This window comes from Spermophilus citellus (assembly GCF_964194105.1).
Source record: "Spermophilus citellus genome assembly, chromosome: 3".
In the NCBI taxonomy this organism is placed as follows: domain Eukaryota; kingdom Metazoa; phylum Chordata; class Mammalia; order Rodentia; family Sciuridae; genus Spermophilus; species Spermophilus citellus.
In genome coordinates this window covers 113892965-113907169 of record NC_138184.1, presented here as the reverse complement: position 1 = coordinate 113907169, position 14205 = coordinate 113892965, and the positions used below count along the sequence as shown (strand labels likewise).

Here is a 14205-nt window from a genome sequence, read left to right as displayed (position 1 = left end):
TGCTGCTGGAGACACCATCCCAAGAAGGGCTGTCACCTAACTCAACCTCCTGAAGGCTCCCTGGCACAGATGAAGCTTGTGACTCAGTGGGGCCAGAGGGACACAGAGGCGGGCGCCCCGTCTGGTGGCCTGGCCTGGCGTACCCTGGTAGTGCAGCTGGAAGGTCCCGGGCCCGTCGTCCTGGAAAGTCCTGAAGTAGACGGAGATGGTGTTGGTGGGGCTTCGGATCACCTGCCCCTCCACCAGGAGCGTCTGGTTGGCCAGGACCGTCAGGGTGGAGCCGTCCACGCCGCGGATGGACAGCAGCTCCCCCTCAGACAGGTTCACGCTCTTCACCTGGGGACGGTAGGGACAGACAGACAGAAACGCTGAGCCTTGTTTGACAGGGCCCTCCCAGGCTGTGAGGACATCAGTGTGGCGCCCCAGCTGGCCCAGACACGGCCAGTGTGGTACCTCCACCAGCCCCTGGTCAATGGGAACCCCAGGCCCCAAGCCCCAGCCCACAGGAGCCTGGAGCTGTCTGTCCTCTCAGTCCCCCAAAGACCAAGGGGACAGGATAAAACCAAGCTGGAGGGAAGAGGCCGTGCAAGGGTCCTGTGGTCTGAGGGGCAGGCGTGGCTGTCCTTGCCAGAGGCTCCTGGGTGCTGGTGGGTTGGATAGACTCTCCTGGAGCTGAGGGCTGGAGGCAGGGGTCTGGCCAACTTGTGCTTGAGGCCCACTCTCCAGGAGACACGAGAGGGCACCTCACCAGTGTCAATTCCGAGAGGGTGTGGATTCTCCATGCTGCTCAGGGACCCCCACCCCCAGGCCTGGAATAGTGCCTGGTTCTAGTAGGTGCTCAATAAACACTTAGGGTGATTGAGCACATTCTCCTGCTCTGTGTGAATTGGCAGGTGAGGGCTGGGGTCTCGTTTCTAGGGTATCCTCAGGCCCCTGCACATATCCTCCTAACTGGTGGCTCTTGTCTGCAGGGCCACCAACCCCCTTCCAAAGAACCGTGTTCTTGCTTGGTCTTTCCCACTTTCTAGGACTGGACGAGGGAGAAGGGAGAAACTGCAGTGGTTTCACAGTGAGGATGAACAGAGTGTGTGTGTGTGTGCGTGTGAGTTCACACTGCCTGGCCCAAGACTGACACCTTCAGAGCAGGGCTGGGGACAGAGCCCCTCTGCCCTTTGTCTAAGCAGAGTGAGTCTCTCCCACGAGCCCTTCCTTCTTCAGACCAGGCATTCTTCTCTTTGATGAACTCCTACTCATTCATCAAAGCCCCACCAAGATTGCCCTCACTTTTGAGACCTTCTCTGAGTCCCAAGGAGCATGCCCAGTGCCCCACCATCCTCTACAGTACTCCCCAACCCACCCACAGGAGTCCTCACCCAGGGGTCTTGGGTGTTTCTGTTATGACCTTGAACTCTTTTAGGTCAGGCACTGAATCTGTCTGTGTGCTGCCAGGCCCCCGTGTTGGCCACTCTGCCTGGTGTCACAGAATGAGGAGTCCTACTGTGTGCACACTGTGTTAGATACACAGTGGGTCTCTTTGAGATACAGAGGAAAGGGCTCAGTAAGCCCCGGGTCAGACAGACTGAAAGTTTTCTCCAGTTTGTTTTAATTCCACGGATATCGAGTAACCACCCACGACGGACCCCTGAGAACGCTCCACTCTGGGGGCCGCAAAGACCCCTGGTTAGGAGGGGGCTTAGCTTCTGCCCATCCCTGCAGAGGTTCAAACGCCTCCCTAGAGTCTCGTTCTGGTGAGGACATCCAAAGACCCCAGCTCAGAAATGGTTCTGTAATTAATTAATTAATTTTGGTGCTAGGGATTGAACTCAGGGGCCCTCCACCACGGAGCCCCATCCCCAGCCCTGTTCTGTGTTTTATTTAGAGACAGGGTCTCACTGAGCTGCTTAGGACCTTGCTTTTGCTGAGGCTGGTCTTGAACTCGGGATCCTCCTGCCTCAGCCTCCCCACCCGCTGGGATGACAGGCGTGTGCCACCGTACCTGGCTCTTTATTATCCTTATCGATGGCTTTTTATGGTCTATTAGAAAAAGGAACAAATCCAAATTCCTAACCTGGGCCCCAGAGGGTTGAGGCCACAGGGTGGGACCCTTTTTCCGATCCCACCTTCTTCCTTTCCTCTGTGGGACCCTTTGCTGGACCGCATCCCGCCCTCAGGCCTGCCTCCAGGGTTCATTCTGAAAAGACTTCAAAAGATGGGTTGGCCTCCCGGGAAGGCTGGAGTCAGGGTTGTGGGAGTGCTGAGGGCATAGGGCAACGCTTCCTGAGCATCGTGTCCTGTGTCTGGGGGCTCTGGCCAAGTGCTCTGTGCTCTCTCTGGATTGCTGTGTTTAGTCCTCCTTCAAACTAATAACAGTACTTCTATTTTACGGAAGGGGAAGCTGAGGTTCAGAGAGGTGAAGATCTTTCCCAGGGCTGCACAGCTTTGACAGAGCTGAGACTTAGCACATGGATGTGTGAGCTCCCTGCTTTTCTTTTCATTCACTGAGAAATGTTTAAGAATCCAATGAACCAGGTGGGGCTTCCCCGTGGGTGTGTGTGTGTTGAGCAGCAGGATACCAAGGGCCCCACCATCTCAGTTCCATGATTCTCCAGGGGCTCTCAGTTAGGGACTCCTACTCACTTGACAAAACCCAGCTCAAATAGCCCTGGTTGGAGAGAAAGAGAACCAAACTGCTCAGGTGACAGCAGGAGGCCTGGCGAAGACCACCCTCCGGGGAAGTCCTGCGGGAGGCGGCGGCAGGCGTCCTGCCCGGTTACCTGGAGCTCCACCCCGTAGCCCGTGTAGACGGTCACGTTGTAGGTGCACTGGAGGAAGCTGTTGAAGGGCAGCGGTGGGTAGTCGCTGGAGTCGATGTAGCCCTCGGGGTCGGAGAAGCTCACGCTGCAGAGGGCTGAGGGGAGCATTGGATCAGGACACGGGGCCACACATGGAGGCTCAAAGCCCACGGCGGGCTGCGGGGGCAGGGGCGGGGGAGGGCTTCTAGGGGAAACCCCGTTTCCTGTCCCTCCTGCTGCTGTTGACTCCTTAGCTCTAGAACGAATGTGATCATCAAAGTGGCAATAAAATACCCAATCCAAGCCACTAAGTGCTGCTGGAATCCTTTCTAACCAGCCTGCAGGGCTGACCCACTTATCCCCATAGTATCCTCAGATCCGTTTTAGAACCAGGTCAACAAAGGCTCAGAGAAGGTTGCTGGGTGGCCAAGCTCACACAGCAAATGCGAGTCAGACCCAGAGCTCACACCCTTCAAGGAGACCCCACCTTGCTGGGCTGTTGGGGGCCCCTCTCCCACAGGTGAAGGACTCAGAGCAGAAGTGCACGGTCCCCCCATCTAGAGGAACACACGCAGAGCCGCCCCTGGACATTACCAGAGGCTCGCTGCGGAACTTCCTCAGATGTCAAAGTCTGTGCATGCACTGGTCCCTTAGGAGAAAGGGTGTCCTATTTTCAGAAGAACCTGTGACCCTTTACCTATTTCATTTAGATTATTATATATTCGTGTCATTATTTATAATCTTGGCTACCCTCTGAATGCTGGGCGAATAGTCATCCTAGAGCATGGATTAGGGAATAAGGATGGGAAAGAGTTTGTACATGATTAGTGCACGTGCAAATTTTCTCTCTTTCTCTTTTTGGTACCTGGGATTGAACCCAGGGTCACTTAACCACCGAGACACATCCCCAGCCCTTTTAATATTTTATTTAGAGACAGGGTCTGGCTGAGTTGCTTAGGGCCTCGCTGTGGCTGAGGCTGGCTTTGAACTCTTGATCCTCCTGCCTCAGCCTCCTGAGCTGCTGGGATGATAGACAAGTGCCACCACGCCCCACAGATACAGAGGACAATGTCATGATGAAAGGAAGTGTCCCTGGGGCAGCTGGGGACGTGGCTCAAGGTGGGGGCTCGCTTGGCACATGGAGGCCCTGGGTTCAGAGCCCAGCTCTGCAAAAAGTGGGGTGGGCAGCTCTGGAAAGGCCAGAAGGCCCCTCTGCCGGCCAGCGTCGCTCCCCCGGAGCCGGGACATCCGCTGGGCGGCAGCCGCGGGCTGAGTACCTGGCGCCTGCTCGGTGGTGATGACCGTGGTGGTGACGATGGTGGACGTGGTAGTCTCCTGGCTGTCCTCGGAGGCCGAGCCTGTCAGCTCGTTGTCGCCTTTGTCCATCAGGGTCACAGTGCTGGCGTGGTCGGGGGTGGCCTCGTGGGCGTCCTGGGGCGCAGCAGGCTCCTGGGGGCCGCGCCCCTGCGGGAGCGTGTGGGCCACCCAGGGTTGCGAGGTGAAGGGTGCCAGCTGCGGCGGTGCGGGCGTGGTGGGGACCGTCCCCTCCTCCCGCTCCGGCCAGCTGCCCACCTCCGAGGACGGTTCGGAGGCCACCACCGGGTCCAGGTCCCCTGGGGGACGGGGCTCCTCAGTGGCGGAGGAGAGGAGGGCCGGGCGCGCGGGGTGGGACCCTGCGCTCGGGACCGCCGTTGCCGAGGTGGCCGGTGGCCGCAGGTGCCCCTGCCTGATGGCCGGCGGCATCCTCCGGGGCGGGACCCGGTGCTCGGGGCCGGTCTCCTCTGGAAGCAGCGGCGACAGAGCCGGGGGCTGGGGATGCGCCGAGGGTCCTGTTCCTTCCAGCTCCGGCCCCCCGAGCTCCTCCCCCGACTGCGCGGGGGTCGCGGGGACCATCGTCACCCCTTCCTCGGGGCTCTCTTTGCTCAGGCTGCCGCTGTCCAGCGCGTCGGAGGGCAGCAGGTAAGGATCGGAAGGACCCAAGGCGCCCTCTGGTCCCGCATCTTGGGAAGAGAAGAAAAGACACCTGTCAGCTTGGGTAGGAAGGGGGAGAGGGTCCCCAAGGCTTGCAGGCTGCCCTTTAGGTCCTCCCTCCGGGTCTCCATCCCTCCTCTGCTCCCTTCCTGTCCTCCCTTTCCCAAAGATTCAGGGTGGCTCATGCTGGGACCCAGTTAAGCATCAAGACTGTAGGAACCAAGGTCACAGTGTCAAGGTGTAGTTGGGTATGTGCTAGATGGCCAGGGGTGGTGGAAAGGAAAATAGAGACAATCACATTTCTAAACAGGAACAATTAGAGAGAGAGAAGTTTGTGTGCTAACAGGACAGAGAGAGGACAGGGTCTTCACACAGTCTGCCATATATGGTTGCACATGTTGTCCATCACACAAGGACGCCTGGCTAAGAGGAGGATATGTGAAGACCCACGAAGGCCCAATGTGAAAGAGGACTTGGAAGGGAGCTGGAGGCACAGGTGGAGGGTGATCAGGGACAGCCCTGGTTATGTAGGGAGGCAGGAGCCAGGACCTGGTGGGTCTTCTTGCTGTGCAACGCTTGTGACTCATTTTATCTCTTTATTTTTTTAAATACAGTTTTTAGTTGTTGACGGACCTTTATTTTATTCATTTATTTGTATGTGGTGCTGAGAATCGAACCCAGTGCCTCACACATGTGAGGCAAGCGCTCTACCACTGAGCCCCAGCCCCAGCCTTCATGTTTATCTTGAAAGTAAAACCATCTACAGATGCTCCTCCAACTCTGCTGCATGACACCATTGCAAATTGAAAACACCGTAAATTGAAAACATGCTGGGGACATTCAACCCACCCAGCATGGCAGTTTAGCCACGACCAACTACAGGGTAGGGATGGTCCAAACTGTCCATTAGGTGGCGCCCCAGAGCTGCGGCCTCGGCCCCGCCCCCGCCCCGCATCACAGGGGAAGATGGTACCATATGCTGCCTGTCTGGAAAAAGACCCAGATTCCAAATCCCAGGCACAGTTTCTACTGAAGGCATATTGCTTGTATGGCATCATAGAGTCAAAAAGTCCTGAGGGTGCTGAGCCTGGTGGCATGCACCTGTCATCCCAGAGGCTCTGGAGGCTGAGGCAGGAGGATCATGAGTTCAAAGGCAGCCTCAGTAACAGTGAGGCCCTAAGCAACTCAGGGAGACTCTGTCTCTAAATAAAACACGGAATAGGGCTGGGGATGGGGCTCAGTGTTCCAGTCTTCCTGAGTTGAATTCCTGGTACACCCCTCACTCCCCCCCCCCAAACAAAAATTCCTAAGTGAACTTGGGGGCTCGGGGAACCACTGAGAGATACTTTTTAAAGGGTCTTCCTGGCCTGAATCCTGCTTGAAAAGAGCTTCGTGGACCCTCCTGGGCCCCAGCTCTTCCAGGTGCCGGTCAGCGGCTTCCCCTATGTGAGCCTCAGTTGTCCTGCCTGTCAAATGGGGCTGCTCTCCCTGTCTCCCCTCAGCACAGGGACAGTGCCTCTCTCGCAGGTGGGCTCTGTCACTGCCAGCCACTGTCGCCATCCCTTCCTCTCTCCGTCCCCAGCCAGGACGTGAGGATCTCCATATGGAGAGGAATGACATGGTGGGACAGAGGTGCTGGGCCCGAGAGCCATCCTCCTGGGTTTCCTGCAGAGAGGCGCTGGTCAGCGCCGTGGCTGCTCTGGGGGCCCTCAGGGATGTCATCTGGAGGCGTCTGTGCCGCCGTTGGGAAGGTTCACTTGCTCTCACGGAGTTGGCCTCGGAGGCTGGATCCACACAGACGGCGAAGGTTTGCCACCGGCAGCCACAGATGTCCCTGTTGGGGAGCATGGCTCAGCAGCCGGCAGAGGAGAGGGCGTGCGGGGGACAGCGGGGCAGACCAAGGTCGTGAGGGGCCTCGCGGGCTCCCTGGGACTGGCCTGGGGTTCGGGTCCCCCGGCCGCAGGAGCCTGGAAGAGCCGTCGACCTTCCCCTGGCCCCGCCCCTTCTGGGGTAGAATCGGGATTTTCCGACTAGACTCGGAGGATGGGATGGGATGTGAGTTTGTTCCCAAGGCGGTGGCTATTACCAAAGGATTGATGGTGACAGTCTCTATAGACTGTGGAGTGAGGAGAGGGTGACCAGACGGAGCTGGTGGAGGTGGCGGGTTGGGACACCCAGCTCTGGGGTCCAGCTGTGGTTGATGCCAACAGCTTGGTGCAGCCAGGCTCCAGGGTCCCCAGGGGTCATCCTGTCTGGGCCACCACTCACCAGCACAGATGCTCCTGGGTCTCTCTAGGTGTCAAACATGATGAGCGTGACAGAAGGGCTCATCCTGCTATGACATTGTTTTTGGAACAAACAAGCGATTGACAATTATTTTCAGAGCCCTTGTTAACCCTGATCCGCTGGGCGAAGTCCCCCGCCGCTGGCTGATTTGGTGGTGTGGTCGGCTTCCCAGACAATGTCCTCCATCACCGGGGGCAGGAGGAGGCGAGGGAGGGAGAGATCAGCAGAGTAAGTCTTGTCATCTGCACATACGGACCCATAAAGAGCAGGACACGGCACCTGCCCGTGGCAATAGTGATGTTTGGAACACTGTATTGGGCTGGCTGGGTGCCAGGAATGCACAACTGCGTCGCACCCATTACCTCATTCAGTTCTTTCTCAACCTTGCAAGGGAGAAATTATTACTCCTGTTTTACAGACGAGGCTTTGGGATCCTAAGTGATTTTTTTTTTTTTTTTTTTTTTTTTTTTTTTTTTTTAGTATCAGGGATGGAACTCAGGGCCCTAGACCACTGAGCCCTGTCCCCAGCCCTAGTTTGTGTTTTATTTAGAGACAGGGTCTCACTGAGCTGCTTAGGGCCTCGCTGAGTTGCCGAGGCTGGCTTTGAACTTGTGATCCTCCTGCCTCAGCCTCCTGAGCCGCTGGGATGCAGGCGTGGGCCACTGCACCTGGCTTCTAAATAAGTCTGCAGTCCACCTGTCATTTCTTTCTTGATTTCAGACTGTGCGGCTGGCTCTGTTAGGAAATTCTGGTGTTGCTTGGTATTCTCCTCAGCTTGGACAGCACCTTCTTTGTTCCCTCCCAGACTCTCATTTTGTGGCTCTGGGTTCTAGAGTTTTCTCCAGGATAATCCTGCCTGCCCCCAGATTCAGACCCACCAAATCCCCATCTCTAGGAATGAGTCCTAGGGAGCTCAGGTTGCCAAAACCCCTCTGGCAATTAAAAGTTTTTGTCAATGGACACAATTATTTGGAGCTACTTGGGGGAGTCCAATATGATAACTCAATACATGCTAAAATGCGTGATGATCCAATCAGGGTAACTAGCACCTCCGTCTACCTAAGCCGTTATCCTTTCTGTGTGTTGGGAACCTCTGGGCTCTCCTTTTTCAGTATTCTGAAATAAATCAGGTGGTCAGCCACCAGACCCCAGTTGCTCTCCTGTGCTGTGGGAAAAATCAAACTGAGTCTTGGTGGTTGTTCTGTTCACTCTGTGCTCACTTCCTGACCCTTCCTAGACTCCAGGGATTACATTCTATTTTTCCATGAGAACTGCATGTTCAGTTTCCCAGATGGATGAGATCCCATGATATCTGCCTTTCTGTGCCTGGCTCATTTCACTTAACATGAGGTTCCTCGTTCCAGCTGTGTTGCCTGCAAATGACAGATCCCTCCCTTTTCCAGGCTGTATAGTAGTCCACTGTGTATAAGCACCACGTTTTCCTTATCTGTTCACTTGTCAGTGGACATCTAAGTTGGTTCCATAGTGTGGCTCTTTTGAACAGTGCTGCAAGGGCAGATGCTTCTGTTGTATACTGGTTCTATGTCCTTTGGGTACGTGCCCAGGAGTGGGACAGCTGGAGCATATGGTTCCATTTCTAGTGTTCTGAAGAACCTCCGTCCGCGGCTCTCCATTCTGGCTGCACTGTGCTCCATTTCCAGTAGCCACGTAGGAGAGCTGGCTTTTGTCCCTGTCCTGGCCAGCATCTCTATATTTTTTTGGTGTGTGGTAACAGCCACTCTGCCTGGGGTGGGGAGCCACGTCGTGGTGGTTTTGATCTGCGTTTGCCTGACAGGGAGGTGTGGGCAGCTGGGAACCTGGGGTCTTGCTGACTTGCTTCATGGTCCTCCTTCAATTTGCCCTCTAGGTGCTCAAGGGTGCAGGCGACAAGAAGCAGGTGTGGGTTTGAGGAACAGGGGGTGACTCTGTGTCTTTCCAAGGCCTGTGACCTCCGGTGATGATCTCAGTCCTCCAAGACCTCAATATCACCAATGGGAGCGGAAGGAAATACAGGGGACAGATTTCATCATCACTCCCCCCCCCCCAGCCCGGGGTCCCCAGGGTGGTGGCTGTGAGCCAGAGCTAACTGGAAGGACTAGAGAGAGGGACTGCAGCTGGGGACAGTCAGCCTCTTCCCATGAAAGCCTGCCAGTCCAGGGGACTTTGGTGCCCACCACTATGCCTGTCTCTCTGCCCAGGCATCCCCCGGCCCCTGCAGATCCCACACAAGCGGGACCCTCTTGGGGGCTCAAACCTATAGTCTGCAACCTGCGCGGCTGGCCGAGCTGCTCGCAGGCTGCGCGATGTCGTCTGCATTGGCCCCGGAGCCGGGGATCTGGCAACTCCATAACTCGCTCTAATGGGCTGCTTTTTCCTGGGGGCCCCGTGGCCATTAAGTTAAATTCGGTCCTTTTCCTCAGAGCGATTAAAACCCTCAATCACCGCCGTCACCCTTGGCGGCTGCTTCCTTCCTGATGGCGTGCATTCAGGGCTCTGGCAGATGCTGTCAGTCAATTGGCGCGCCACCCTCCAGCCAGCGCAGGGGACCCCTTTCTCCTCTGGGGACCCTCAGCGCTCTGAGAGATGCCGGGGGACTCAGGGAGACAGGCGCAGACCCATGGCCACCCAGAGCTCGGGACGGGATGGAGTCTTAATGAAGTGCGCATCCATGTCGCTCTCTCTCCAGGGACCGTCCGCCACGTTGGGAGGGTGCCCTCCTCTCTCCCCGTTTCTAACTTTGATGGAGGAGGCGGGCTCGATGGATGGGAGGCTCCGCTGTATCAATGCCCCGGAGCAGCCGAGGGGCTGGGAAGGGGCGGGTGCCCGCCACAGCGCGTGGCAGGACACGGGAGGCGCCCCCGGCCCAGGGCAGGTGAAGGGAGGAGATATAAAACTCTATGGCGTGTGCGAAATGGGCTGGAAACCGCCGAGTGAAACAGATGGCAATGCCCAGAGTCGCGTTTTGATCTGAAGATGTCATGATTTCCAGCCTCATTGCCTGGGACCAGTGGCGACCTCGTCCTTCCTCCTGCTTTTGACATTTTTTTTTTTTTGTTACAAACCTCGGTGTAATATACATTTAATACTTTCTTTAATGTGAAAAATATATATTTACAAAAAAACTGAGGCTTTTTTTTGGGTGAGGGGTACCATGGATTGAACTCAGGGGCACCTGACCACTGAGCCCCATCCCCAGCCCTATTTTGCGTTTTATTTAGAGACAGGGTCTCCCTGAGTTGCTTAGGGCCTCGCTGTGGCTGAGGCTGGCTTTGAACTTGTGATCCTCCTGCCTCAGCCTCCCCAGCCTCTGGGATGACAGAGTATGTTTGTGAGCCTGGCTAAGGGCTGAGGCTTGGTGCTGGCTTTAGCATTGACTGGTTGAAGGCAGTCTGTGAGGACGGGAGCCCTCTACTCACTGAGTCAGGAGCCCCTTTAGGATGCAATTTCCTGGTAGGGACGATGGTGATTCTTCCCTCGTAGGACTGTTTACTGAGACTGTTTTTAGGAGCCAGAACTGGTGGGTGAATCAATGGATGTATTTTTGGGGAAGTACACTATAAAAATGTGAGTCACTATTCTAAGCATCATCATGAACCCCCAATGTGTAGTTATTTCTGGGACCTTCAGATTCTGCTATAAGGACTCGCCGAGCCTGCCCTGGTTGGGGGGTGGGAACACACCCAAGAAGCAAAGATCACATCTTAAAGACCAAGAGGCTCCAGAGATCATGGTTCCAGACTACCCAGAGAAGACACTTCAGGTTCAGAGAGGGGGCAGAGCTGCCTAAAGTCACACAGCATGTGAGTACAATAACCAAACGAGGTTGTCTGGGACTTGGAAATCCCCAGCAAAGCACCTCAAACAACACCACAGCACCCCAGGAACACCCGGCCACCCTGAAGGCCGACAGTTGGTTTTATGCCTTCAACATCTGAGCTGGATTGTTTTTCTGGGGACAAATACAGGCCAGCCAGACGCTGAACGGCACCCCTGGCTTGGCCAACCTCCCTCCACCCTCTCCATGTGGCCACCCAAGGCAGCTCCCAGCATTGCCCAGCGCCCACTTGTGGATGGCACCATCACCTCTGGTTGGGGATCCCTGGCCTAACCACAGAGACCCAGGATGGTCCCCAGCCCAGGAAGATCTTCCTTCCTGACCAGAGCTGGTCGGCTCCGTTGGGCTTAGTCACTGGATTTTATAGCATTGGAGCAAGTCTTGGCTGAGTCCTCGTTTTAAAGATAAGGAAGTTGGATTGAGGGAGACTAAAGTCCCCTCGTTCATATGTGTTTGGTTTTCATTTCATCCACCCTCCACCCACTCACCCGCCCACCCACTCACCCACCCACCCACTTGCCATCCACTCGTCCACCAGTCCTTACTCTGTGCCAGTCACAGGCCACGAGGCTGGCACCCCAGGTCTACTTGAGCAATGAACAGACAGAGCTGGTGGACACAGCTCTGGCTTCTTGGAACCAATGCAGATGGGGTCACCTTCTTAACCCAGCCCTGTGGGAACAGGGACCCTCAGGTAGATGTGGGTGCTGATCTCCCTGGACTCTCTGGGATGAGGAGGAGCAGGGGTGGCTGGGACGGGGTCTCACCCGTGGACTAGCCAAGCCCTCCACCTGCAGCCCCATGCTCGAAGTCCTGGCCTCCTGAGGTGACCTGCACTCCACCAGGACAGTCCCGTTTATGGTCTCACTCTGATCCCAGGCAATCCTGAGGTGGGCATTTTGCTCCCCCATTTTATAGATTAAAAAAATCCAGGCTCAGAGAGGGGAGGTGACTTGTGGAAGGTCACAGAGCAGATGGGGCCGGAGTCAGACACTCTCCGACCTGTTTCTGATGCTCTTTCACTTTCTCTGCATCCTCAAATATTTTTTTTTCCCAGAAAATAGCTTATTAAAAAAAAAAAGCAAGAATACCCAAAAAGTGGGAAATTGAAAGTAATCAGCACGGCTTCCCCCACTGCCCTGTGCATCAACCTGCCCTCCAAGGACACCCGTATTGAAGGGTCTTGTCGAGTCTCTAAAGCAGTGCACTGCAATGACGATAATGATGGTGTCACACCTTCTTGGTGCCACAGCCCCCAGGAGCCTGGGGCTGGCTCAGGATGGCTCATGTTCTAGACGCAGCTCTTGCTGACGGCCAGTGACATTTCCCTCCTCGGGACCCAGGGACCCAGCTGTCCTCGTCTGTACAATGGGCTGCCCCAGCTGGGTCTGTGAGGCTCATTACCATGGAGCCGGGGCTCCCACGCAGCCTGGGAACCTCGCCAGCGCTGCAGCCCACCAGTCCACCAGAGCTCAGTCAGCTCTGCCGCTTACGGAGGAGAGTATCCAGAACCATCCGTCATCCAGAGAGCTCGAGACTGAGCGCAGGAAGGCCCGTGTAGGAACACCTGCTCAAGAAGTGCAACTCCAGGAATAATTATGCCGCCCCCACCACCTGGCACTTCAGCTTTTCCTCCTGGAATTAAGTATATTTCTAATTTAGTGTTCAGCGCTCTCATTTATTACATGCCATTTTATTATTGTTGTTATTTATGCTCTGCATTTATTTATTAGGGAGATCAATACTTCTGAACTTTATATGGCATTAAGGGGCATGTTTTAAGACTTTATATAAATACTACCATACCCTGTGAATTTTCCTGAAAACTGCTTTTTTTTTTTTTTTTTTTTTTTGGTTTGGCATTCTGTGGGATTCACCCATGTTGTGGACCCATTTTCTCTGCTGTATAGTATTCCATTACATTAGTGTTCTGCTACCAACTCTTCACCTAGACTCCAGCATGGATACCTTTTCATGTTCACACTCAGATGATCACTTCATTCTTTTAAAAGGCTACATTAAAATATCAACATGTGTGTTACCAAACCAGTCTCCTGTTGATTAGTATCTGAGTTGTTGTCCTGGCCCTCATCTCTCTCTGTACAACACAGAAATTAGTGCATATTGTCCCTAAATCTGTCCAGGTAATTTCTGAGGCGATGCCCCTACCTGTTGCATTCCTCAGCTGAGAAATTTACATATTTAGAATTCTGATTGATGTTGAAAAACTGAAGAATCACCTTGCCAAGTGACCTGAGGCTTTGGTGACAGTGAGGCTTCCTCCAGCTTTGTCCCTCTGAGCACTGCTCTAGGTGACTCTGAACTAGACCAGCTAACTTGGATTCTGGGGCAGCTGGATGTCGCATGACCCTGAGGTGTCCTCTGGCTCTCCCCATTAGCCGCTTCCCACGGGGGCCCCAAAGGTAACAGTGGCACCCACCTGTCATCCCAGTGGCTCGGGAGGCTGAGGCAGGAGGATCCAGAGTTCAAAGCCAGCCTCAGCCACAGCAAGGCCCTAAGAAGCTCAGTGAGACCCTGTCTCTAAATAAAATGCTGCCCAATGAGACTTTCTGAAGCTACCTGGGGGCCTTGGCCATGTTGGGTAGTCGGTGCTGACAATGTGATTTTGGCAGAGGCCTGATCTCTGAAGGTGCTGCTGACCAAGGTTGGCCACCCGGGAGGTCCACCGTGCCTGTGTGCAAACCCTCAGTGAAAACCCTGGGCACCAGGGGCAGGCGGGCCTCCTGGGTTGGCAGGACCCCATGTGGCCACGGCTTCACTGATGCGAGAAGCAGGCGCTGTGCAGGACTCCCCGGGAGAGGAGAACGGAGCTTGCCCTGCCGCTTCCTCTGGCCATCCTCCTGCACACCTCTGCCTAGGGCTATTTCAGACCCTGACACCAGGTCTGATGGCTTCTGAGTTCTGTGAGTCCTTCTAGCAAATCACTGCACCAGAGGGTGACTCAGGGATCACTGGTCCCCAATAACCAGCAAACTCTGGGAACACCTGGACTGGGTCAGGTGTGGGGTCAGGAGGCACCCGGGACCATGACCGTGGGCATGAAGAATGTTAACAGGAGATGTGCTGACTGTGAGCCAGGTCCCGTGGTCAACGCTGCTACACGAGGTTTCCTCCCCTGTCACCCCAATGTGAGGCAGGTGACAGAAACGCTCACACTTTACAGAGGAGGAGACTGAGGCTTAGAGGAGTTAAGTCGCCAGCCCAACGCAACCAGTCGTTGGCAGGGCTGGGATTAAACATGATTGCAAAGCGCTGGGCACGACGGTCACTAACGTCCCTTCCAGAACTGGCGACTCTCGG

General features: G+C 55.3%; 1 protein-coding gene across 3 annotated transcripts in view; it reads right to left on the bottom strand.

The window, feature by feature from the left end:
- SEZ6L (seizure related 6 homolog like) overlaps window positions 1-14205 on the bottom strand; it is a 158284-nt gene that overhangs the window by 54316 nt on the left and 89763 nt on the right. For all 3 annotated transcript variants that reach the window (XM_081285090.1, XM_081285091.1, XM_081285092.1), the window contains exons 2-4: window positions 4070-4792; window positions 2775-2908; window positions 144-336 (exon numbers count right to left, since the gene is read on the bottom strand). In XM_081285090.1, the coding sequence (XP_081141216.1) occupies window positions 144-336; window positions 2775-2908; window positions 4070-4792 (1050 nt within the window). The remainder of the gene's footprint in view (window positions 1-143; window positions 337-2774; window positions 2909-4069; window positions 4793-14205) is intronic.